Here is a 25,948-nt window from a genome sequence, read left to right on the forward strand (position 1 = left end):
AACAAACTTTGTTCTTGTGGCCTCGAGAACAAGAACAAAGTTGTCGCTTCTCGTGGCGCATGTAACAAGCCGTCACCTCTTTGCTGTCACACTCAAGCGAGCCGTAATAGAACCAGACAGGAAGCTGAGACTCCAGTGTTTGTTTTTCAAAATTAAATTATTTACAGAGCAGTGTCACTTCCTGAGTACAATTTCAAACTCTTATTCTCTAAATGTGAGAAAATAGAGAGTTTATGTTCATCTGGATCCATTTATACACTATAATTTAAATTTGTAACACCTGAAAAAATAATTCTGAAAGCATGGCCGCTTTTATTTTGCCATGACGGTGCGCCACGATCATTTATGCAGTGGAAACTCTGAACACATTAACAGTTATTCAGCTTCTTCATAGCATAAAGAAATAATACCTGGGAGGCTGAATAGGCTAAGTTAACATAATCAGCCAACGACACCAACAAGCAAGTTACCATTAAGCAAGTTCACCAAGATCGCAACCTCATTCCACATCACTGAATCCATTACATTTTCCATCCTCATTGTCGTTTCTGAACAACTCTCCCAACTGCTGCTCGATTACCATTTTCAGCTGCGTATTTTACTACCTGCAGTTTCTAATCTGTAGAATAGGATTTTCTTTTTGGGGGCATTTTGTTTTCAGTCTTTCTCAGGTTGTGTTTATGTTAAAGGTTAAATAAATAGCTTTGACACCTAGTGTTTCAAATCAGAACTGCAGTCGAAAGAGAAAAACAGGGAAAAACAGCCACACACACACACACACGCCCCATCTTGGAGAGTTTCGCACAGGTTGCTGGTTTAGTCTATAAAGGACATAGTACAAAGAACATAGTAGCGCCAGCAAACATCATGATGACGAGCGAAGATGATTCACAGTAAGCTGATATGCTTTGCAATGCTAGCGCTAATTTCACGCACTAATTTAAAATAGCATAAAATAGAGTGTAAATAAAAGCTACATTAATCAACAAATGCCACGCAGCAGCTGTTTTCCCCTTAGTCCCACATAATAAATTAATTTCAGAGTAATTTCATAAGTTTATAAGAACACACTATTCACTGTTATATATTATATATATATACACTATTCGACATAAAATACCAAACGCTGTGCTGTTTGGGAAATTTGGGTTTCGCATATGAGTGGTTAAGGAACCAGGAAGTAGGAAAGAGCTACACAGTGCACAGAAGTAATTTTGTCACGTAACTCTTACTTTGAAAGGAGAAAAGCTTGACAACGACATTGTTAATGTAGAGAGACAGATTGTTTATAGGGAAGCTTCCTTTTATCTCTCGTAACAAATGAGAAAATTTTAAATTATTTTTAAAGAAAAAAATCCTAATCATTTAGCCTTTAATGTTTCAGTAAAATTTTTCAGTGGTACAGGAACAGCAAATACCATGTTATCACAAGCCTAGAGAGCAACCTCTCACAGCTGTAGACGGTAACGTTTACTCCTTGGTTCATGTCAGTCGGTATGAATTAACATGTAAAAACATGTTCAATTACACATATAAGTCGCACCTGACTATAAGTTGCAGGACCAGCCAAACTATGAAAAAAAGTGTGACTTGCAGTCCGGAAAATACGGTACATTTACACCCTTAAAAAGAGATTACTGACATCTAATGGTGAAGTTACACTCTGTAGTCAATTGAAGATTTCCAAAAATGTATATAAACATACTGGATTTCTACAATATGAACATCTATATTTTAAACTCTGGAAGCTTAAAAGAAATTGTTATTGGGATAGAAATCCTCAAATTAAAGTTAGGACGTTTTAGACAATATTCATTAAACACATATAACTCTAATATGTTTAATAAACAAAAATTGTGGTAGTCCATAAGTGTTACCAAACCCAACTGTTTTCTTTGTAGGTGTGAGTCTAAGACACAAAATAAAGAAAAGCTGACAATCCCCCAAAATTTTCCAGTTTGGGTTGAACTGATATGCTGTCACTTACCTCAGAAGAGGGTGTGGTCTCTGAGTCTGCGCTGTGCTGTGATTGGATTGTTTGGACCTGCTGGACGAGGAGGTCACAGTACAGACGTAGTTCGGACATCTTCGTCTTCAGACAGTCTGGACCTGGAAGGGAAGCAAACATAGAAATCTTAAATTCTGTAACATGACAGATTGAGCCTCATAACCGTTTACAGAGTGAGTCAAACTATTGGGAAAAAAAAACAAAAAGACAATGGAAGTAAATTTTTCAGGTCAGGCCTATGAATCGATCTGATGTCAATCAGCACACCTTTTTGTTTTAGCTTAAAATGATTCATTTCCACTGTCTTTGCCCTCATATTTAACTGTCACAGATTAAAACTACTCCCACGGAATGCAAAACTCTGACATGTACCTTTGTTTCTGTGACTGTCCAGAGTTCCAGCTTTGGATGATCCTAAAGCCACTAGCCATCTCTGTCTCTCTGCAGCGTTCACAGCTCGAACGTAGAAATGCTGCTCGCCGGGGATGATCAACTCCAGACGCGTTGAATCTGTCGGATGAACTGAAACAGAAATGTGAGAAGGTGTGACGGAGAAGTTTTACCTTTTTTAAGTTAGCGTGAGTGAGCACATGTGGCGTGAACGTGATCCAACCTTTAATGTCACACACAGACATCTTTATGGATCCTTTGCTGCCTTTTCCAACGTCATCCTCGCTGTCGTAGTAAGAGATGACTCCATTTTCTAGGACGAACCAGCGAGGTTGCCAGCCTGACCACAAAACACAGACATATTCAACACAACCATCAGTGAATCCAAGCAGCAATTAGAAAAAACTAAATATGCAAAAAGCTACAGCTACTTATTGTATATTACATATTCTTCATTAAAGTTTCTCTCATATCTAAAAGTCTGAGGAAATAACTTTTTTCTTTATATTTGTATAAAGTTTTAACAAAGAGCACCATGATGGAAAAAACCAACACATTTTTAATTAAATTCAAGAGCATAACTTGGTGATCCATGAAAACGATGCACTGAAGTGTACTGCACTCAGTCAAGATTCTACACAGACAAAAATATTTGAGATCAGCTGCTGCAGAAGCCATAATGAGGCTGAATAAAATGATAAGAGACCAGGGCCTGTACTCCTAAAGATTCTGGGAATCCTATCAGAGAGCTCCTAACTTAAATTCCTAGCAAGGAATTCTTAGTCTAGGAGTAATTCCAGTACATTCTCAAAGAACTCGGGGCAAGGAATGGACAGAAACTCCTATCTTTGTGGGGAGGTGTGGCTGACCCCCGTTGCTAGGTATGAGTCATTTCAAAAGCTGTGATTGGTTGATCCTAAAAGCTAGGCTGTGTCCGAATGCGCACCCTACTCCCGACATAGTGTCCTATATAGGGGTCACGCCATTTTGTAGGGGTGTCCGAATGTCCAGAGAGAAAAAAGTTGGGCACTCAAAATTACCCACAACGCATCTTGAAAAGTAGTGAGCATCGATGGTCACTAGACAGGCCAATGTAGACCACAATGCATTGCGGGCAGAAGCTCAACATGGCGCAACGAGGCGATAAAACATTTTTTATTTAATAGATATGTAACAAAGAATAAAATACAACATAAGGAATAAAAATAAAAATATTTACACACAACTTGGGATTGGATTTGGAATGACATTGTTGTGGTTGCCATGGTGACGGCTGGTAGTCATGTGGTTTGCGGTGAGGAAAAAATAGGCAGCTTCGTGTCAGAATCACCAAAAGAATGAGTGACTATGTAGTGTGCTATATAGTGCAGCCCTATGTAGTGAACGAGGGGATAGGGAGCAGGGTGGACATTCGGACACAGCCATAGATACACATTAGGTGATAATGGGCATAGAATAGACCATTAAATCAATAAACGTAATCATAGAATCTACTCTATATGAAAACTGTGTAATTATAAATAATAGTTTACATAAAATCATCTGTGATATAAATGGTAAGATATACTTTAAAATGATCCTACAGAAACTCAGACCCACTTGCAGTATATCCACATCTATTTATTTGCTTACATTTATTTACCATGCTGTAATTGTTGCACTTTCACTTTTAGGGAAAATTCTAAGAAAACATCATGATTCTATCTTTTTTTTTTTCTTAGAATTTGACCACTAGGAGCAACTCTTCGCACTAAGAATCTGCTTCCCTCTTTCAAATAAGGAAGTGAATGACACAAAGTTTCGGCCAAACCAGAAACCCACAGAGCTCCATCAGCAGGAATCGGGGGTCTGCACGGCAGAGGAGAATTCCTGCTAAGGTGGCTAAATTTCTGATTTCAATGTCACAAAGTGACCAACTTTTTAGTTAGGGAGGGGGGGGGATTTCTGGGCTTCTCTGAGGCAGACATCAGTAATCTTCCAACCATTCATTGCTCTTAAAAATGGAAAAAATAAAGTTTTGATAGAATGGACAGAGACTGTCTTTCTTTTTCTTTCCATTGCTGTTAGAATATAAATCCTAAATACCCCTAAATACCAAACTAATCTAATTATCAATACAATCTTTACAGATTGTAAAAGTAACAGTTAGGTAAATATTATTGTACTGACCTAATTTCTAACACTAAATAGACCTCATAAAAAAAAGAGCTGACACCAACCAAAATGCTGAATCTTATAAAAAGAAAAAAAATGCTGACATGGTTCAACAGAGCCAAAGCTACATTACAGATCAAAAGAGAAATGAGTCACATATTCCAAACTGCTAGATGTTGGTCATGTGTATAGCAGGGCTCAAGGGCTGATGTCCAGCAGATTTTAGAGCAAGGCTACTCGATTTGGTCCTAAGAGGGACGCAGTCCTGCAGGTTTTTTAATGTTTCCCTGCCTCAACACACTTGACTCAAATCAATGGGTAAATAGCAGACTTGTGCACAGTCTTGGCAGTAAGCCTTTGAGGATTCATGGTCTATAGCAGGGGTGCCCGATCCAGTCCTCGAGAGCCAATATCCTGCAACTTTTTTAATGTGTCCCTTCTCCAACACACCTGAATCAAATGGCTGAATTCCCTCATCCACGTGTCATTCAGCTCTGCGGACGCCTGGTAACGATCATTCATTTGATTCAGGTGTGCTGGAGAAGGGACACATCAGAAAGTTGTAGGATAGTAGCTCTGGAGGACTGGACTTGGGCACCCCGGTGTATAGAAACACTGGGGTGTTTGTATGTGTGATCTGTGTGTGGTTGTGTGTAAAAGATACTACAATGAGGTGTGTTTAATTGCTGTTATATACTCTGGTGTGTGAAGGCTTTTTAAATGTTTTTAATATGCATAATTTGTTTTTATTATGTAAAAAAAATTTGATTTAAAACATACATTGATTAATATTCTCAGATGTATTATTGACTACAAACAATTTGGAAAAAGATATAAAAATCACAAACTGGCTGTCCACACTGTGTTACTTAAAAATGTTAAAACAAAAACAAATAAAAGCAAATCCCTAAAATAAAAAGAATATTTTGAGTCTGTTTATTTAGAATTTATACAGCATTTTTAAGTATGAACATCTATTAGTGTGAAATGTTTCTAGATGTGTTCATTTGCTGAACCCTACAAGCCAATCAGTCAGAAAATTTAGGAATCTGTAAATTGACTCTGAAAATATATTTGACTGTCCTGAAAATCCATTTTAATAGATTTACATTTTTATCTGGATGCCTTTATTTAATTGTTTGAACTGTTCCGTTAAAATATGAATGTGGCCTTTCTCACACAACAGTAAAGTTTACTGTCTAACCGTTTGTGTACTTAACTCTGCTATAGATTTGAAATTAAATTGTGAGGTTTGTTCTTGTAGAAGTGAGCAAACTGCTCACATGACAATCATCTTACAGCTAAAATAGTTACAGAGGAAGTCATTAAGGTCGTTTTTTCCTGTCTGGTGCCACTGTTATTAATAGACATGCTATGCTGCCCTAAATCCCCTTCAGGTCTCTGTGCAGTGGGTTTAAACTCAATCAGAAGATAGTTTACAACTTTATCAGCAGATAATGCAAGACAGAAAGGTATCATAGATCATTCCTACCAGCAGCCATTACCAGCCGGAACAATAATTATCATCTACTTTTTCTTTTAATTGACTATTATAGTTTAAACAAAAAATAAACAGAAAAAAAAAATTAATAAAGTATTGTTAATTTAATTTTCATTTTGGATGATGTGGCTCTGTGTGTGAACTAGTAACACACTAGTGATAATAAGCATAACAATCGTGCTTATAATCTGATATATGAAACAAGTTTATCTGACATATATGAACAGACTTCCTATTTAGTCTATGTTTTTAAAATAAAACTGAAATCTGCACAACATAAATTACAACTGCTTCAAAGTTACTTTTAAGGATAAGACCTGAAAATAAATATTAAACACACAGTGCAGATGACCTTTTTAGCCATGCATTTTCAACGGGCGTTTGTATCTAAAGTTTTTAACAATTATGTCATTTATAAACAAGAAATTAATTAAAACTGTGTCCGTTTCAGTACGATATTATTATTATTATTGAGCTAGTGATAGGTGCTCATCAGATTGAACAAAACAATGGTGAAATTTTCTTTCACTTTACAAGCTCATTCAGTTTATTTCCAGCTAAGTAGAGCAGGTGTGTCATGTTGCATCTGTGGCTGTTAGCTTATTTGCTAACCTAGTAATTTGTAGTTTTACGTAATAATTATAATATTGAGGTACAGCTAGTATTAGCAAACGAAATTAAAATTTTAATCGTCGGTTAGGTAAAACAAACAGCCTGTCTAAAAGATATGTCAGACTTCAGACTTACCTGTCATGTAATTAGTCCATTTATACAAAATCCCCTCCATCTCTTCTCTGCACATCAGCTAACGGAGCTGTCTGTTAGCTTCTCGTTGATAGGCTAGCTGGAGCTGCTAGCTGGCTAACGTTCGGCGTCACGTTAACAAACTCTCTCAAGGGTGACGACGTTCTTGAAAATAACTCTCATTGTGAACATGTGTTTGTCTAAACACTGAACGGATGTTTCAGGTGGACAAAATCATGTTCAGGTTTGTCTGTACAGAGCTGTTCATAACCTCAGTGGGCAGTCAGCTGACAGATAAAAATGTCAACAAAACAGCAGTTTATCTACGGAAACTTGCAGCGGCCATTTTAAAAAGAGGATTTTTTTTTTAACTACTGCCATCAGATCCTGTATTATGCAGGCTATTTTGGCTCTTATGACATTATGAGATCCGAGTCGAATATAATCTAGTTTACTTATTAAAAATGAATTATTAGTTTTTAGAATTTTTAATGCATTTTTTTACATTAGAAAATATATTTTATGCAGTAAATTTAAATGACAGCTGTGACCTTTATCCTTTAATATTCTTATATCAAACGGTGATTCTTTACAGTTTAATGCATTGAAGTGCTTAACTGTGTCCTGTAGGTTTAGTTTATTCTTTGCAGTGAGGGGATGTGCATTTACTGGATTTTACAGGGCTTACAAATAAAATAATGAACCCTATAAAAGAAAATTAGACAGCATAAAGAATAAAATTAATCAGTCAGTATTCAAACTTTGTCCAGACTTATTGCTGTGGGCTATGTTTTTGTCTTTTTTTGGGGGGGGGGGGGGCTTAACCACCAATTACCCTGGACAGGTCACCAGTCAATCACAGGGTCAAAACAGACAGACAAACAACCACTTACACACACTCTTAGGGATAATTTAGAGACACCGATCAACTTAACATCATGTCTTCAAAACCAGAATTACCCCGAGAGAACTCACGCATACACGGGGGTAACAGGCAAACTTCACACTGACAGATCTGGTTTAAATCCCTCCCCCACAGGCAAGACTCGTACCAAAAACCTCCTTGGTTTGAGTCACGGATGCTAACCACTACACCATCAGTAATCAAAATAACAATAAATACAGGGGAAAAATACTGCTTACACCTTTGTTCATTGTATGTACTTTATACCATCAGTATCAGTAATGTGCATATGGTCCCATAATGCAAAATAGCATATTTTTAAAAGTTTGATACAATTAAGCCAAATTAAGATTAAAAGATTAAATTAATTAAGAGAGTTTTACATCCAACTATTTTTTCACAGATATTTACTAAAATAAGAGATTTGTCACAATAGTAGGATCACCACTTGATTGACGTTGATGAAAAAAAAAATCAATCAATCAAAGCCACTGGTAGAAAAGTAGAGTTCGACCAATCATAGAGATAAATTATACAGACTTTGAAAAACAAATAACAAACAAGAATGTATATTATTTGAGCTTAGATTCACATGGTTCATTGCTGGTACATGGAGTTGAAGGGCAGTATTTTAAATAAAAACAGAATATGTAACCAATATTTATACTTTAAAATTGTTTTGTTTTGAATGTTTCAAATATTTAACCTTAAGTTTAATAAAATGTTTAACCAATATCCCACAATGAAGGAAATCCAGTTTTCTGTCAGTTGTTTAAATGCTGGATATTAACTTTCTATGCATGAATAGAGAGAAATAAACCTGTTTCCGTAGTAAATATGGTTTAAAAACAACCTCGGTGACACATGCTGTCAACACAACAGAATCACAGAATAACTTTCAAATCACAACAGTCTGGTAAAAGCTGGCAACTGAAAACTCATCCTTTCACAGCTTCAACTTCCAAGTTAGAAAGTTTTCATACATTTTTAAACAAGCAGATTCTATCTTAAAGATGAGCAACGTCTTCAAGGAGCTCCTTCTGGAGGGAGCTCTGTGCGACACAGTGATCAAAGTGGCTGATGTGGAGCTCCGTGCTCACAGGATTATCCTCTGCAGCTGCAGCTCATTCTTCAGGTCAGTTTATACTTTTTCCTGGTTTTTCTGTAACATTGTTCTTTTAAACGTACCATGTTGGGTTGTTTTTTTTTTTTTATACCAGTGGTGATTTGGAAAAAATCCACTTTTGCAAACAACTTTAGTAACTGAATGTAAATGCCACGTCTGGTTGACAACAAATAAATCAACAAACAAGGCTTCTGAGTCTCTGACATGAAGATGCTACAGTAGATTTGTGGCTTTGATTTACTGCTGCAGCTCTTTTAGTGATGACAAACCTGATGTACAGGAACTGTCCAGAATCAAGCATTTGGCAGAAGAAATTATTTTGCAACATCTGGACGATTTTCAGTCTGATGCTGAATCGGAGCTTCATCATGTCACCAGGAAATGGATAATTTCTTAAGATCTGATTCCAGTAACAACATGAAATTAAGATATTACAGCCAGTTTGCTAAGACTTGTTTTAAGACAAGTTTCTTCTGCCTTGTACATGTATGTCTTGACTGAAAGTGTTTGGTCTGTTAGGATAGTTTGGGCTCTGCTCAGACGCCTCCCTTCAGTAACGTCAGGTGCAATGGAAAGGAAATTTTAAATACTTCCTCTCTCAAACTGTTCACATCCTGTTTATTATTTTTCCATTTAGGATGAAATAAAATATAATTCGGTTTATTGATATAGTCCATCTCTGGATGCTCCCAGTTGTCTGCAGATGTTGCTCAGGAGCTTTACTTCGTGAGATCCCCTTCAACATACATTAATTTCTGAGCATTTTTAATCAGGTTAGATATGTGGGATAATTAGATTATTTCATGTTTTTCTCTTTAACATGCTTCTAATTATTTCCAATTCCATACATAGTGGTGTGTGTGTTTATACACCTTAAAAAATCCCTGATTAGCTCATTAGGTTTGTTGACACTGAGCAACAAGTTCACCAACCCCATAGCGAGGACACTGAGAATACAGCTGCCTCACCCATTAGGATAACATAAAAACTGTTTATAAACAGCTGTCATGATGCATTATAAGGCACCAGATTTTTTTAAACTGAAGTGGAAAATGCTTTGTAATTAAGATGATATAAAGAGCCATGTTTCATCAAGTTTCAGCCCTCTTTTTGGCTACTGTTAATCCATAAGTGTTGGTACATATTGTAGAAACATGATGGAAAGAGCCTGTTAAAATGCTGTTTTTGTGACTTGTGATCCCACAGAGATCTCTTCTGCAGTGAACCATCAACATCTGGGCAGAAGGTCTACAACATCTCGGATGTAACACCAAATGTGATGGGCCTCATTCTGGAATACGCCTACACCAACTCTGTTGTGGTGACGGATAACAATGTGCTGGAGCTGCTGGCAGGAGCAGAACGCCTCTCTGTTAAGGACATCATTCAGGCCTGCTGTGATTTCCTGCAGGAGAAGCTTTGCTCCAATAACTGCATCAGCATCTGGAATTTGGCGGGCTACTACAAATATCCCGAGCTGATGCGACAGGCCTACCTTTACATGCTGCAACACTTCGAGGAGGTTGCAGGACATTCTCTGGAGTTCCTGCATCTCTCTGTGGAGCAGCTGACGGATCTTATCGAGGAGAATGTGCTGAACGTGAAGCAGGAGAGCGCTGTGTTCGAGGCCATCCTCCGCTGGATCAATTATGCTCACGAGGAACGCAAAGTTCACCTGGCCAAACTAATGAGCAAGGTACAGTCACACGAAGAAGAAATTCTAGAGGTTTTAAATATTATAACATAAAAAGGAGCAAACATCTGGCCCTGGTGTGTATAAACAACAGCAGTGATCTTACATGTCAAATTGTTTTTACCCATCAATCTGGGAAGGATTATAAGACCATTTCTAAACTATTTGGACATTCTATAGTGAGAAAGATTATTCACAATTGGGAAATATTGCTCTAGAACCTATCAAATCTGGTACTGTAGTTTTAAAGCTCAGAGGTTCTTACTTCACAGAGCTGTTTGTCTATTCAGAGACACCGTAGTAACAATGGTGGCACAAATATGGCAGCTGCCATGTATGCAGACCCACAGCAAGTAGATATGGCTCATTCTAGAATAAAAACACCATAAAGTATTATAGTAAAGTGGTTAGATACCAATGAAAACACATTTTATAATGATAAATTACTGTTTTCTGTCATTGACCTTTGATTTTGTTACACTTTCTTTTATATATATAAAAGTTTATGTCAAACAAAAAAAGACTTAACATGTACGGCCTGACTGGAAGAGTTGTAGAGCTTATAACTATTAAATATTAAAAACTTGGATCTCCTTCCTGTGTTTGTGCAGGTCCGTCTGCTCTTAATGCCCATTCAGTACTTGACGGACAGAGTGAGCAAAGAAGCTCTGGTGAGGAACAACATGCAGTGTGTGAACATGGTAATCAGCTCCATGAAGACCCTGCGTGAGTCCAACATAGAGAGACCACTGAGCCTTTACCGCCTGCCCTCTCACGTGCTGCTAGCTATTGGTGGCTTTGTGGATTATGTTGCAACTGCCAAGATTGAGCTGTACAACATGCGGACTGACCGCTGGATGACAGTGCACAACAATGGCAACGCTCTTCCAGAGTTCTGTGGCTGTGTTTACCTGAATGGATTTGTTTACTGCATCGGAGGTTATGACAATGAGCTCTACTTAAGCAGTGTGCAAAAGTTCAGCCTTTCCACCCAAATCTGGCATGAGGTCGGGTCAATGCACATGGCTCGCTGCTATGTGACCGTGGCCGTGCTGAATGGCCACATTTATGCCATGGGAGGCTGCAGCAAATATGAGACATTAAAGAGTGCAGAGCGATTCGAGCCTGAGACCAACCAGTGGACTCCAATCGCACCGATGCACGAACCAAGGGCCGATGCTGGGGCTGCAACATTGCATGGCAAGGTAGGTGCAGTCAGAGTGGAGGAAGATTTGACAGAGGCTGATTCAAATCTTGTTTCATCTCCAGTGGTATGGGCTAAGGTCTAGGAGTGGGTTAGGAGCACCACCACTAAATACTGTAGTTTCCTGGGTTTTCTTAGTGATGCTTTAGAGCAGGGGTGTCAAACATATGGCCTAGGAGGAGCTAAAACTGGCCAGACAGGGGTCCCAATCTGGCCCACGGAATAAATCTGGCAAATGTGTAGACATTTTCAATCAAAGTTGCTGCAATTTCAAATACTTCCCACAGAAGGTTGTATTTTTTGTTTAAGTATAATAAATGTAAAAAGCAGGGCGACAACTTTTGCATTTTTATCTTTGTCACTTAATAGATCTTTCTTCAGTTTGTATGATGCGGTGGGCATGTTTAGGTGTTCAGGTTGTGGAAATGTGTGCACATTTAAAATTATTTCCTGATCTCGACAAGTTATTTTAACCACAACATCAAATACTGTATTTAACAGCTCCAGATACCTTTATTTCAGCCATTTGTGATTTGTTTTTTAAATAAATCGTTCATTAAATGTAAACATCTAGATAATATGTTTGTACTTGGTGCTAAAACAAAGGGAAAATGAGGAGTTTTTGTTATATTGCTGCTATTATTTTACTGGTGCAACCCATTTTTTTTATTTTATTTTTTTATTATTAAAAAAAAACACCTGAATTTATTTGTAGTTGTATATTAAGACTAAATAAATACAAGGAAAAAAAATCTGGAAAAATTAGGAAAAGACCAGAATAAAATAAAATACACTTAAATATCAAATAAATTAATAAACAATTAATAAAGATTGAAAAAAAATACAAAAGTAAATATAAAAATATTAATGAGTAAGAGCAAATGCATATATGAAATAAATTATATTTTTTTAAAAATTAACAAAGGCCAGAAGTGGTTTGTTGCAAATTTGCGACACCAGGCATCAAAAGGTTAAACCTTTATTTAACCAGAATAAAATCCCATTAAGATCCTTTCTGCAAGGGTGACCTGGCCAATAGGAAGCTGCACATGTTATGAGAAAAAAAATACAATTGCAAAGTACATGATAACAATAAACAACACTAAACCAACAAAGATCAAGTTGCGCCGTAGGTGCTCCTGAACTAATATGAGTTTGACTCCCCTGCTTTAGAGTTTTAGGGAGATTATCTAAAAATGTTAAAGGCACATAAGCCCACCTGTCTGTCTGTCCTCTCTCCTTCTGATAGATTTTCAAACCAAAGTGTTTGTAGCCATGCTAGGAGCGCTAAGGGTTTCCTTTAATCCAAATGCTACTGCTAGCATGGCAAAAAAAAAGTATATAAGTAATGTTTCCTTATAGACATGTTTTCTTTTGGATGTTGGCTTACAGAGTAGAGCTTCTTTTTAGTAAATATCTCTTTGGTTTAGCAAATATTTTATCGGAGATTAAAGTATTTTGCTGTTTTGACAAGAGCTGCTAATGCAGGTATTACAGCTAAGAAATCACTTCTCCTCAGGTGTATATTTGTGGTGGATTTATTACAAATAATCCTCTGTCATCTGCTGAGTGCTACAACCCCGACGCCAACCAGTGGACGCTGATCACACCCATGGATACCCTACGAAACGCCCCGGGAGTCATCGCCTACAACGACCAGATCTATGTCGTAAGAAGAGCACAATACACTGCAGTCGTCCATCAACACAAACACAAAACGATGGACTGAAATTTGGTTTTTACTACACGCATGATGAGCCTTTTATGGCTAATTAAACATTTCCTTATATCAACTTCTTTTTTTTTTTTATGCAGAATAAAATTTTGTCCAAAAATATTTACTTGTAAAAAAAATCCCAAAACATTTAAATAAACTATAGTTTGTTTTTTTTTTAAAGCTTAGATTTTAAAAGTGGTATTTTAAGTTATAATGGACTATTGTCCATTTGTGGCATTACAACATATTTTGTATATAAAAGCAGAATGCACTCATTTACAAATATACCAAAACATTGAAATTTATTTAGTTGGTCTGTCACGGCACAGTAAAGAAAGAGCTTAAAAAGGAAAGCTGTCAACTTACCAGCTGATCCATGTTCCAGCCCTCACTGGTCTGGTCAGGATACTCCCCAAAGACTTCTCAGACATGACTCACAGGTGGACGACCTTAATGAAGACTTAGGGCTCACTGGAGAGATTATCTGCTGGCTGGCTTGTAAATGTTTCTGTCTTCAGCTGGAGAGGATGGGTGTCAATTTTTTATTTATTTATTTTTTTACTTTTAAACTATATGTTTTATCTGAATTTGATGTTAGTATTATAAGGAATCTTTAGCTCAGGGTCTCCTTTTGTCATATTTTTTATTTCTTGAAGCTTAACCCTTTGAGCCCTGTGCCTATTTTTTAGGCTTCTGCTTGAAAATTGCATACTCATAATAAAATAAGGAAATCTCTGTAACCACAAGGTCTTTTTTAGTACTTTGGAGTCATGGTAAGGGGAACACTTGAAATTTTTTAGACGTGTAAATATATATTAGTATGTGTGACTGATGAAGAATAAATGAAGATGGCACATAGCACAAATGAAAAATGTTTCAGATCCCCTCCACCAAAAAATAAAAAAGAGAAAAACAAATACTTCTAGGATATATATGAAGTATTATGTCCTTTTAAGAAAAATATTTCCCACTGTCTTTCTCTCAGATCGGTGGCTACGAAGGCACCAGACACTTATCCAGCGTCACTTCTTACAACCCCCAATCACAACAGTGGTCCCCAGCGGCCCCCATGTATCACTGCCGCAGCAACTTTGGCATTGCGGTGTTGGAGGAGAAGGTGTTTGTTGTTGGAGGCATCTTAAATGATAATGCAGAATTATGCTCAGCTGTGGAGTGCTACGATGGAAAGACCAACAGGTGGCAAAATGTCCAGAACTTGGAGATGCCCCGCGGTGCCGTCAGATGCTGCGTGGTGGAACGAATCCCTTACGCTGTCACTTATCTGTCCTAAATGTCAGCTCTGAAATCAACTCTGCCTCTACTGCCAAAGAAATAAAAGGAATACTTTACTATTTTACTCAAGTCTGAGACCTGTATTGCTTCAGCTTTTCCAGATGAAATTATGTTCAATGACTGGAGTTCAAGACAGCAATAAGACAAAAAATATCTGTTCAGTCCAGTTTTCAGAACTCTTAATCTCTCTTTATTGCATTAGAACATACATTTTTCATATATATCTATATATATATTTTATAAATGTGAATTTGTACACTACAATCTTTTATTGTAACATGTTAGAAAATACTCGTAACGCTCCAAAAAACATAGCACTAAAAACAGTTACCAAACAATGATTATTACATTTCCTTGTTTTTGTTTTGTTTTATTTTTGTTTTGGCCACCGAGAAAACAGAAAAAACAAGATGGCGAAGCTGCGACTGTCAATCAGGAGGAGAGGAGAGGACCGCAGTCCGACACATGCAGTTAGGCGGCTGTTGTAGTTTGAGGTGGCAGTTTAGTTTGTAGCCAAACAGATGAGGATGAGGGGATGGTGGAGGGTCACAACAGGTACAGAGACAACAAGGGGATGAGGGGAGGCGAGTGTGAACGGTAGTGAGCTTGAAGCAAAGCCACATGGGAAGGCTAGGTCACTCATAACATTTCCACTACAGACAGAGGAAGGGCCTCATTGTTTTTGGTTTGATGACACTTTCCTCTTAATCTGGACAACAAACCTTGAAAATCTTGAGCTGGACATATTTATGTATTAATTTAGCCACATTAAACTAGTCTTTAATACTTCAACCTCAACCATAAATACCCCATTTACAGCTGATATATTTTTCAATTAATTTATATCTGAACAAAAATGTTAATCCAAGGTGTAAATGCACAATCAACCACACCAGCTGACACTGGGATTATATTTGACTTGGGTACAATGTCACCTGATTTTGCCTCCTTTGGCCAACTCAAGCCACTGAGCAGCACTGCTCTTTTTTTCCAGCCAGAGACAAACCAAGAGAAGATTTACATCAACCCAGACACTAAAAATGCCTTGACAAGATAAAAGTGCAGTATTATCCTGATCACAAACCCAGATAGACACAATCTGATGTATTATGTTGCAAACATGTACCCACATGTCTAACGTTTTATCTTCTGTAGAAGTGAAGCTAGTATAGTAAGTCAACCTTAAATATGTCCACAGGCCCAGAAGATCCAGCTTCAGCAGTTACTCAAAGGTCCTGGTTGATTTATACACAGATTAACAGTAACATGATCACCACTAACAGCTAAAGTTAGTAATGCAATGTTCTGGTGGATAATTCTGCTTCCTGACTTTCACACATATGTTACTTGGACACCTACCCAAACATTTCTGCAGACCAGTCACACTCTCCTCGTGGAAACAGGACTCCCTCTGCAGGTCAACAACAGGCTCTACTAGGAAATGCAAAAATGAGAAGGGCACCTTTCTGAACTTTGTATGGGAATGAACCATGGTTGTAAGAGAATGTTTTGGGAGACAGAGGCTGGATTGGTTCTGCCTGCATCTCCCCCTACTATGTCAAAATAAAATTTAAATATAAAGAAAAAAAAGTGGGCTCTACAAAAACTGCTCAGCAAGGACTCAGAGTATTGGGTTTGAAGAGTTCATACAGTCTTCAAACTCACCCAGATACCAATCTGATGTGACTGGATGGCATCAGTTAGAAGAAAGTTCCAAGAAAGACATTGATGTTCTTTGTCCATGTCATACTCAATTTTAGACAGATGGTCGTAGTACTATAGCCGATTGTTTAAATGTAAATGCACACATTTCTGCAGGAAAACAGGTTGCACCGCACCAACTAGCCTCTTCTAGTCATCATTTCTCTAAGTTACAGCATTGATTGTGCTGTGCAGCTTGTGCATGAGATACAAGTTTTGAAAATCTCAGCTTGATAGGATGTCTTTAAATTTTAGATAAGTCCCTCATCTGAAACAAGTTGGTAGTTACTAAAGATACAAACGTTATTCAAGAATAGCTGATGCAACTGAATCCAGATGTTTAGATAAACAAGCCAGGGAGAAGCAGCTTTAAAAGAGCACGGAAAATTAGCTGAATCACAAAAAATGTAAGAAAATGGGAAAAAACAGCATGGGAACACGGAGCAAGAAGGCATAAATAAATATATAATATCCAATTTATGGTTAAAAACTAGTGAGAACAGGCAAACAACTGGCAGTGCAGTGATGATTTTAAAGGACAGAAATGTTTGGACATGGATGAGCTGAAAGAGAAAAGGAGGCGAGATGAGACATGAGAAGTCCAGGACTAATTCAGTCCTTTGTGTTTAGCAGATGGAGGAAAAGGGAGTCACACAGCACTGCGTAACATCAGTGCTTTCCCTGTTGAACACACCTCCCCTTTCCTCCTGACGGACACTACATGTCTTCTTTTTCACCCTCCTAAACTCATCCCTCCTTTTTTGTTAGCTCTCCTATTTGGGGATTTTCTCTTTCACTTCAAATGCACACACATACACACAAAACCCTGTGACCAAAAAAGACTTCTACACACATGTACACACACTCTCCCACACACAGCAAGCACAGACACAACAGGTAGACACAGTTTGAGCCGAGAACACAGCAGAGAAGCAGAGGATAATGCACATGTTGACTACAACAGAGCTGAGATGGTTGGCCAAACACATACACAGAAGTCTGGTGTTGATATGACAATCAGTGCTCCAGCGGCACAAGATAGCTGGACTTGTACAAAAATGAATATCAACTATTGCAGATTTTCAAAACGAGACTACTTCTTTTTCCACCAATAGTTCTCAAAGATCCGCTGCTGGATGGAAAAGTAACGGACATCCGTTTTCGGTTCAGTCATTTGTCAAGCAAAAACGCTGATATTTGACGGTTTCACTGCTTTTTTTTTTTGTTAATATAGTTAGAAATGTAATGGTTTTAAATAAATAAAAAAAGATTTATTGGAAAATGTGTAAAAACATTAAAATAATTTTGTGTGATTTTTAAAAGCAAATAATTGGTTAATTAGAAGAATTCAGTGGCGTTTAGACAAAAAAATCTGTCACCCTTTAAAAATAAACTCAACAAAATGGTTCATAGAAAAATGCTTCAGGTGACCTGTTCTGCGTTTATGACCTGAGAACAGTTTTTATACTTTAAGATCTGTCATGTAGGCAAACGACAGAAAAATAGTTTTTATCCACTAATCCTGTTCAAATGTCAGTCTATCTGTGTTTCTACAGCTGTGTGAATAATATGGAGTATAGCACTGACTTCACTTCATATCTAAGGTTTCTTGTAATATTAAAAAGGTGCAGTGTGTAATTAAATTAAAGGTCAATGCCAGAAAAATATGTGGCAGCTGTCAGATTTGTGCCACTATTTTTATTAAGATGTCTCTAAATGGACAAACATCTCTGTGTGTGAAGTGTGAACCCTCTAAGCTTTAAAACCGCAGGACGGGCTTTGTTTGATAGGAGCACCGTTACACATGTACACAGTGAAGAATCAGTTACCTGTAGTGCAGTCATCGCTGCACCTGAGGAAACTGGACTCTAAGATGATTTATGTCTGGAAGAATTTTGGCCACTAACGGCCTCTGTCCATTCACAACTATGCTAATTATCTGAAGTCCTTTCTATGCCCATCTTTACCACTAGATGTCAGTAATTCTGACACACGTGGCTTTAAGGACATGGGTGACTATTGTACATTCTGCCCTGTTCTGGTTGGACCAAGTTTTCACAAAAATGATAAAATAGATTTTTGCACTGACAATGGCTAATGGCATCCTGTCTCTTCTCTGAGCTCTCTCTGGCCAGTGAAAACCAGTCAGCAGGAAACATCTAAAAGTCCATCATTGGACAGTCCTGCTGTAAAGCAAAAAGCAGCTGTCCTGTGATGCCAGTCTGGTTTCTCAGCCTTCAGGACGCTGCATGAGGAGCTCTAGGAATGTGTTTAATGAATGTCAGCGTGCCGTCAAAATGAGCTAAAAGAAAAGTGTTGAGGTCAGACTGATATAGTATTGCTTTAGGACTGACCTCTCTTTTTTATTTTTCTTTAAATCTGTTCTCAAGTCACAAACACAGGACAGAAAACAATGTATATCAGACTAAGAATATGTTTTTTTTTTCTCCCTAGCCTCTCATGGGTGTTATAAAATCTGGCATTTGCAATCATTTCAAGCAAACGGTAGGACAGAAATTTGTCATCATTTAGTACCTACATTTAAGACATCTCATGTTTCCTTCCCTCCCCTCCACCTCTCCCTCAGTGAGCAGTATTGTGGTGTTGTGATGTTAGGGTCCTAAGGCAGTATCACAGTACAGTCCATAGAGAAACAACAGCAGTACAGAATAACACAGGCCTGCCTAGAACCTTATATCCATCTTGAGCGACACACTGAAAGCACCTGAAAGGTTTTTTTTCTTTTTCAGCCTCTGAATTTGTTTAAGGAAAGTCTTTGTTATTTTGTAATGTGAAAAAATATTCTAAAAAGTAACTTAAAAATGTTAAAATCTCTTTCTCTGTGGTGCCCTGGCAGCTCAGCGGGCTAAGGCACATGCCAACTTCTCATTCACTTCATCACTGGTTTGAAACTGATTAATAATCACCATCACAAGTTCTGATCTCATCACCCGTTTCTCATCACACTCTACGATGAACAACTATTTCTAAAGACAGGAAAATAATCTCATGTCTTGATCATGAACAAAAGCAGCAGGATTAACACATGAGAAATCCAACTCAATGTATCAGAGTGAATAAAATGTTCCTCTAATTTCTTTGTTTCCGAGTTTTAATCGGCTGTTGTGAAGCTGTTTAAGATGGCTCATTAATTATCATCTGAAAACAGGAAACTTGTTTTTTTCTCTTTGAGATTTCTGTTGAAGCCTGTTGAACTGAGTTGGATCAGATATAATTTTGACTTCCTGCTTTGGCTTTTTCTTTTTCCTCTGAAGCCTTCAGCACATTCAGTGGCCCACCTCTCAGATATAAGGTCCTGAGGCCAGAGCTGGGCCAGTAACCGCCCGACTAAATGAGGGCTGGTTTTGGCACTGAGGTCGCCGACTGGCAGGGCACAGCTCAGACAGCTCAGGTTGCTCATTTTTTCTTTATGTTGTGTTAAGATGAAATAAGTTCAACTATACACTACAACTATTAGACAGTTACTAACAAGTGACAACAATTGAAGCTGCTGATGCGCCCAGGAGTGCCACAACCAGCCCAGATGTCTCTGCTTTGAGTGAAATTGTAGTGCATGTGATCTATAGTACAGTAGCATCAACACAATGGTTCAAGAGACAGATCAGCTAGAAGATATCATACAGATGGTCCAATACAGTTATAGTACAACATCTATACATCAACTATACATTGTGCGTTTTTTTTTTTGTTTTTTTTTCTTCTTTATGTTTTGAGGGGTCTCAGGGGTTAGACTTGGTCACCATTACATCACTGCTGTTAGACTGGGAGGGGGTCAGACAGTGGTGGGCAGAGCCATAGATAAACAGAGGTTGATCATTGTGGTTGAACAGAAGCACTAATGTTGGTGTTGAAATCCTGCCAGAAGAAGAGGAGGGACAGAAACCAATCAGAAAAGAAGTCTGGGTAAATATTTGTTGCAGTGCTTTGTTCTCAGATGCTACATTAGAGCTTCGACTTTGTGTTGTGACCTCCAGGTTGGATGTGTTACAGTTGCAACATGACATCTCTAACAACATTCGCTCAGAGGTGAAACCAGAGAAGCTTTGTCTTCATGTGTGGCATTTTATGTTTTGTACTTGTGGACTGAATTAAAAAACAAACAGCTCTCACAGCTGGGTAAAAAAAAAAAAAAAAAAGACCAAACTCTCAGTCTATCTATGGCTCTGATTCCAAAACAGGGTTACGGTAAAAAAGGCTCGGGTTTAAGGGGTCAGGACACCAAGGACTTCAAGGGGTAAAAGGTTTAGGATACCAGGATAGAGAGGCTACGATACTAAGGTGTTTAAGGAGTCTGGATGATGGAGTGTTGAAGTTGGATGATGACAGTCAACGTTCACGGTGATGAGAGATTTACTGAGAAACAGGATTCGAGAGATTTATGGGTGAAGAGAACGAAGTTAGAATGAGTCTTATGGGTCGGTAATGTTAGGATATGACTGTGGCCTCCGTTACTATAGCGGGGTCTTCTATGTCCGCTTTACTTTGAACCATCCTCAGCTCCAGCTGGGGCGGACTGGGCCTTCGACCAGGACCTGCCAACTCTGAGGAGAGGTGGTGGGTAGGGGGATAAACAAACAAACAAAAAAAAAAAACAAAGATAATGAAATCTTTTTAATGTTAAAATAATGTGGACACACTGTTCTGGCGATGGAAAGTGCTGCAGGACCAGCAGCAGCCAAAGAGCAATAACTCACAGAGCTGCTGCTGCATCCATGCATTCAATGACCGTTAAATCTGTTTTATTTGTTGTATTATTGTTTTCAAATAGAAACTCGTAAAAGGAGCAGCCCCCTTTTCTTTGCCTGAGTAAGGATTTCTTTAAAAACTGTAAATGTATGTAATTTCTGTTTTTGAAACAGTTTAATTCTTTGTTTAAGGAAAGTTAAAGTTTTAGATCCTGATGAGAAATTCAGTTTTTCTTACCATGAGCATAAGATATGGTCCTCTGGATAACATGATGCATCACCGAAAACGTCTTCTCACAGGCCATCTGAGACAGAAGAGAGACAGAGAAATTAGTTTTTTCCTGTTAAATTCTGTGAAATTACACACGTCCACTTTTACAGGTGTGTGTTTATTTTCATGTGTGTGAGAACCTTTAGGTCATTAGGGTAGTGATGTGTCCATGCTAGCAGCATAGCAGCAAACAGATCTCCGGTTCCTACAAAGACAGCGTCCACTTTGGGAACTTCTATTCGGACTCTCTGTGTCGTCCTGCTGCCGTCTGGACGAACTGAGAAGCACAGCAGACACGAAGAGTGTTAAATTTTTTATTTACATGGCTAAAGCATGATTATGCATCTGCCCAACTGAGACTTATTTTGTTGGTGTAATCCTGATATATATATTTATTTATGTATATGTATAAAGTTTAACCTTTTTTTTCTCCTTAAATTTCTGACTGTTTTCAAGCCTTACATCTAGAGCAGTGGTCACCAACTCCAGTCCTCTATCCTCAAGGCACACTATCTTGCAGATCTTAGATGTCTCCCTTCTACAACACACCTGATTCAAATTAATGGCTCATTAGCAGACTTGTGCAGAGCTTGTCAGAGATCCATTTAATCTGAATCAGGTGTGTTGCACCAGGGAGACCTGCAGGATATTGTGCCTTGAGGACCAGCGTTGGGAATCATTGCTCTAGATCATGGATCACCAACTCCGTATTTCATGAGCCAGTGTCCTGCAGGTTTTCAAAATTTCCATGCTGCAGCACACTTGACTCAAATATTGGGTTGTTAAGAAGCTGGTGCAGACCTTGACAACAAGTTGGTGGAGAACCTTTTCATTTTAATCAGGTGTGATTTAGAGGATGGCCACATTTGATATACTGTATCACACAACTAACCACTCAGTTGTGTTATCTGCCATTTTGGTCCACACTCCTTACCAGTAAAATGTAATGGGATTTATTAGTACTCATAGTGGTACACAGTGTCCTGCCTACCGTGTCGCTGGCTGCCCAGAGACACAAGGAAGCGATCTCCCAGTCTGGGGGGCAGATCAGAGGAGGTGATGACCACTGTGTCTGGGCCCATAGCATGGAGAAGGTCCATGACCTCAAGAGGAATGAAATACAAGGAGAATGAGAATAAAGCAGTAACTCTGTCTGAAAGCAAAGAAAATACACAGGAAAGAATTTTTTTGTTACCTCAACAGCATCTTTCTCTGAGCTGATGTTTTTCCCTGTCAATAATCTAAAACACAGGGGAAAAAATTATCAATAATGTGAACAGCACTGAAACACTTTATATATAAAATCTTGATACTTAACAGCTAGCCAAATCACTAACAAAATGACAAGCAAACATACATTTTGCTGCCACTTGGGGGCAGTATCAGAAATAAGTAGAATAATCTGAGATGTGGGCTGCGCATGTTTGTTTTGTTGCTCTTTTAACTTAGCTTTGCTGTGGAAAACAGATATTTGTGATGGAGTGAAATAAAGTGTTTAGAATGAAGACTGTCCAGTGCCGCTGTTAGGAGCGTTTCACCTGTGCTTAGGGTTTTGCCACAAACAAACACAAATAGTAGTGTCCAGCTTCAGTCAGCACTGATAAAATCAACAGATTAATCCAGAAATCTCGGTGTCATTTTGGACTTTGTACTAAATTTTAACAGCCATTTTAAAGCAATAACCAAACCAGCCTTTTTACCACCTGAAGAATATATCTAGAACAACGGTGCTGATGGCTCAACATGACTTAGAAAAGTTTCATTCTCATGTCTTCAGTAGCATGACTACCGTAACAGTGAATTTAAAAGGTCACTTTAAAAATTGCATAACTCACTGTATGTATTCTGTTGTCCGTTTCTCTCAACTTTAGCTTGTTCTGTTTCTATTTAATTTTCTTTAGTTTGTTTTAATTCTTTTATTCTCAATGTGCTTTTTAATGTTTTTGCATCTTGATTTGAATGTTTTATGTAAAGAACTTGATGTTGTCTTGTACATGCATGTGCTGCACTAATAAACCTGCCTTGCCTTGTCCTTTGTGTTATGAAATCTGTTTGTTGACCCCTTCCAGCTTGAGCAAACTACAACCAATCAGCATTTGACCTTCAGGTCACTTCTGAGGGCAAACAGCTGTCCACTTGCTGGAAAAAGATAAAATAACCCAAATCTTTCATTCTGCAGGGGTTGAGATTAACTCAGGTGGATACTTGTGTGCTAAACAGGCCTTAAGGCTGATTCAGCAGGTATCCAAACACGTCTCCTTGGAGATCAATGAAATGTAATTTACAACTTATTGATATGACAGCTGAATTTTACTTTCTTATTCCTTCACTGTGCTACATGGTTAGAATAAACTGACATGCAGATATGGAATAAGCTAACAAGTGAGTATAAGAGAGGACAAGAGGGGAGAAAAAGCATATTTTTGGGACTATAAAACATAAGTATTAGATAACAACATGAGTGGCGTTACATAAAGATGGTCTGTGCTAATATTTTGCTTTTTGCACAGAAACAGTCAGTTATTTAAAAAGTGCCCTGTTGGGGCTAAAAGGACCTAAAATAATTTGAAAAAAGGGATTAAAAAAAACTCACTCAGCCTCAAACTGGTTAGGAGTAATAATGTCGGCAACGGGAACCACCTTGTTTTTGTAGACCGGATAAAGATTCTGAGGAACATACTGCAGACAGAGATATAGAAGTTAGTAACAATAAATACACACAGTTACTAAGACTTTTAAAATTAACTGCACGCCACATAGAAGTAATGTCCCAGATCATTTTTCTATCATCTGTTTTCATGGTTTTTTAGTCATGAAAACCGACAGTACACTATCTTAATCCATGAAATAGCACAATCTTAACAATGCAAGATATGCACAACATAGACACACATAGTATGTCAGTGTGTGCATGCAGTTCTGTCAGATCACAATAATCCATCTGTTTTAGAAATGAGAGTCATAGCCCTCCCCCAGAGCAGCAACATAAATTACGCACAATGTAAAGATAAGAACACAGTGGTACACTAAACCCCCTCCCATACACTTTAAAAGCACACACACTCATGCCACACAAAAATAACTGCAGCTACAGTAGATAATGGTGCACAGTTGTCAATAATCTCACCATAGATCCATGATCACCAAGAACGGGGTCACATACTGAAAAGAAAAACACATAGTCGGAGTCAGACAGCCGCCATATACCTGCAAACCTCTGACAGTCACATTACATAAACACTGCAGAGATGGGAGCCATGAAACTGGATTTGGAGGTGTGAACGCATCCAACCCAGCATGAAGACTGAGCAAACCAACCATTATTTATTCTAAAAATCTTAAAAGAAGAACTAAAGGCAATCTCAGAGACTGTACTGTGTATCAAACCTCACAAACAATAGATTAGATGCTTTTTTGTAGTGAGGATAAAAATGTTTGCAGCTAGACTGTACATTCCCATGTTCTTAAACCACAATAAACACACTGCATGAGCAAAATCTGACCTTACACAGTTAATATGGCAAGAAGACAAATGCTCACTCTACTTATTGGTTTGTTTTACTCTCTCCACAAAATGGGGAATATCTAGCCTTATAGCTGTTAAATGCTCCATGCTGCTGGCAAAACCAAAAATTAAGTATACAAACTTTTTCTCAGTTTTTATTTACCAGGTGTTAGAATTTAAATATATAATTTGAAGAACTGGTGATGCAAGATAAATAAAGGTTGAGATGAACAACAACATATGAAATCTTACACTCTGTGATAATGTACAACTCTCCTGAAGTCCCATTAATCAGAGTTAAGGTCTGGACCTTTTCAGTCACTGTATTGCAGATGTGCTGCTGTGTTTGGCATCATTGTTCTGTTGCATGAGCCAGTTTCAACCAAGCTGACAGATGCCCTCATTTGACTCTAGAAAACTTTGGTATCCAGAGAAGTTCTTGTTCCACTCAATAACTTTAAGGTGTCTAGGTCCTGTGGTTGCAAAATGAGCCCAGATCATCAGACTTCCACCACCGTGCTTAACAGTTGGTATGAGCCACCTGTGTTCACATGAAGTGTTTGGTTTACTCCAAACATGGTGGATCATGACCAAACATCTTCAGTTTAGTCTGGTCTGTCCAAAAGACATTGTTCTAGATGTCTTGTGGTTTGTTACAATGCAGCTTTGCAAACCTAATCTGTGTTGCCATGCTCTTTTTAGAGAGAAGAATCTTTCTCCTGTAGTCCTACTAAACAAGCCATAATGTTTAGGCTTTTTAATTGTACTGTCAAGAACTTTAGCATTTAGCATGCTAATTAAGACACAGAGTTTAGCTCTTGTCCAGTTTTTCTGAGGACTGCACTGTCTGACCTCGCAGATTGTCATGTATATAATTTGAAAAGAAAAAATCCCAGGTATAGAGCAAAATCTTCAAATCATAAACATCATAAACAGCCTAACCTTTTCTTGACCCAAACTCTCTCATCCAATCAGTGCCTCTCTATAAATGTTGCCACTATGCAAAAGAAAGTTAAACACTTAACAGTATA

The 25,948-nt window shown here is 38.1% G+C and overlaps 3 protein-coding genes across 3 annotated transcripts in view; 1 reads left to right on the plus strand and 2 right to left on the minus strand.

Annotated features, from left to right (window-relative positions):
• plekha3 (pleckstrin homology domain containing, family A (phosphoinositide binding specific) member 3) overlaps positions 1-7,128 on the minus strand; it is a 13,451-nt gene extending 6,323 nt beyond the window's left edge. The window contains exons 1-4 of the mRNA XM_042010411.1: positions 6,801-7,128; positions 2,622-2,738; positions 2,381-2,530; positions 1,988-2,109 (exon numbers count right to left, since the gene is read on the minus strand). Coding sequence (XP_041866345.1) covers positions 1,988-2,109; positions 2,381-2,530; positions 2,622-2,738; positions 6,801-6,855 — 444 coding nt within the window. The 5' untranslated portion in view covers positions 6,856-7,128. The remainder of the gene's footprint in view (positions 1-1,987; positions 2,110-2,380; positions 2,531-2,621; positions 2,739-6,800) is intronic.
• A 1,475-nt stretch (positions 7,129-8,603) lies between these two features.
• On the plus strand, positions 8,604-14,798 carry LOC121655630 (kelch-like protein 10). The gene is made up of 5 exons (XM_042010410.1): positions 8,604-8,836; positions 10,034-10,523; positions 11,132-11,725; positions 13,244-13,393; positions 14,427-14,798. Exons 1-5 carry the CDS (start codon positions 8,715-8,717, stop codon positions 14,730-14,732), a joined length of 1,662 nt encoding a protein of 553 aa, XP_041866344.1. The 5' UTR covers positions 8,604-8,714; the 3' UTR covers positions 14,733-14,798.
• A 3,769-nt stretch (positions 14,799-18,567) lies between these two features.
• The window catches only part of LOC121656150 (pyridoxal kinase-like), a 29,063-nt gene continuing 21,682 nt past the window's right edge, over positions 18,568-25,948 (minus strand). The window contains exons 5-11 of the mRNA XM_042011211.1: positions 24,540-24,574; positions 24,006-24,091; positions 22,608-22,653; positions 22,404-22,515; positions 21,553-21,689; positions 21,380-21,446; positions 18,568-20,997 (exon numbers count right to left, since the gene is read on the minus strand). Coding sequence (XP_041867145.1) covers positions 20,882-20,997; positions 21,380-21,446; positions 21,553-21,689; positions 22,404-22,515; positions 22,608-22,653; positions 24,006-24,091; positions 24,540-24,574 — 599 coding nt within the window. The 3' untranslated portion in view covers positions 18,568-20,881. The remainder of the gene's footprint in view (positions 20,998-21,379; positions 21,447-21,552; positions 21,690-22,403; positions 22,516-22,607; positions 22,654-24,005; positions 24,092-24,539; positions 24,575-25,948) is intronic.

This window comes from Melanotaenia boesemani, chromosome 16, assembly GCF_017639745.1.
Source record: "Melanotaenia boesemani isolate fMelBoe1 chromosome 16, fMelBoe1.pri, whole genome shotgun sequence".
In the NCBI taxonomy this organism is placed as follows: Eukaryota; Metazoa; Chordata; class Actinopteri; order Atheriniformes; family Melanotaeniidae; genus Melanotaenia; species Melanotaenia boesemani.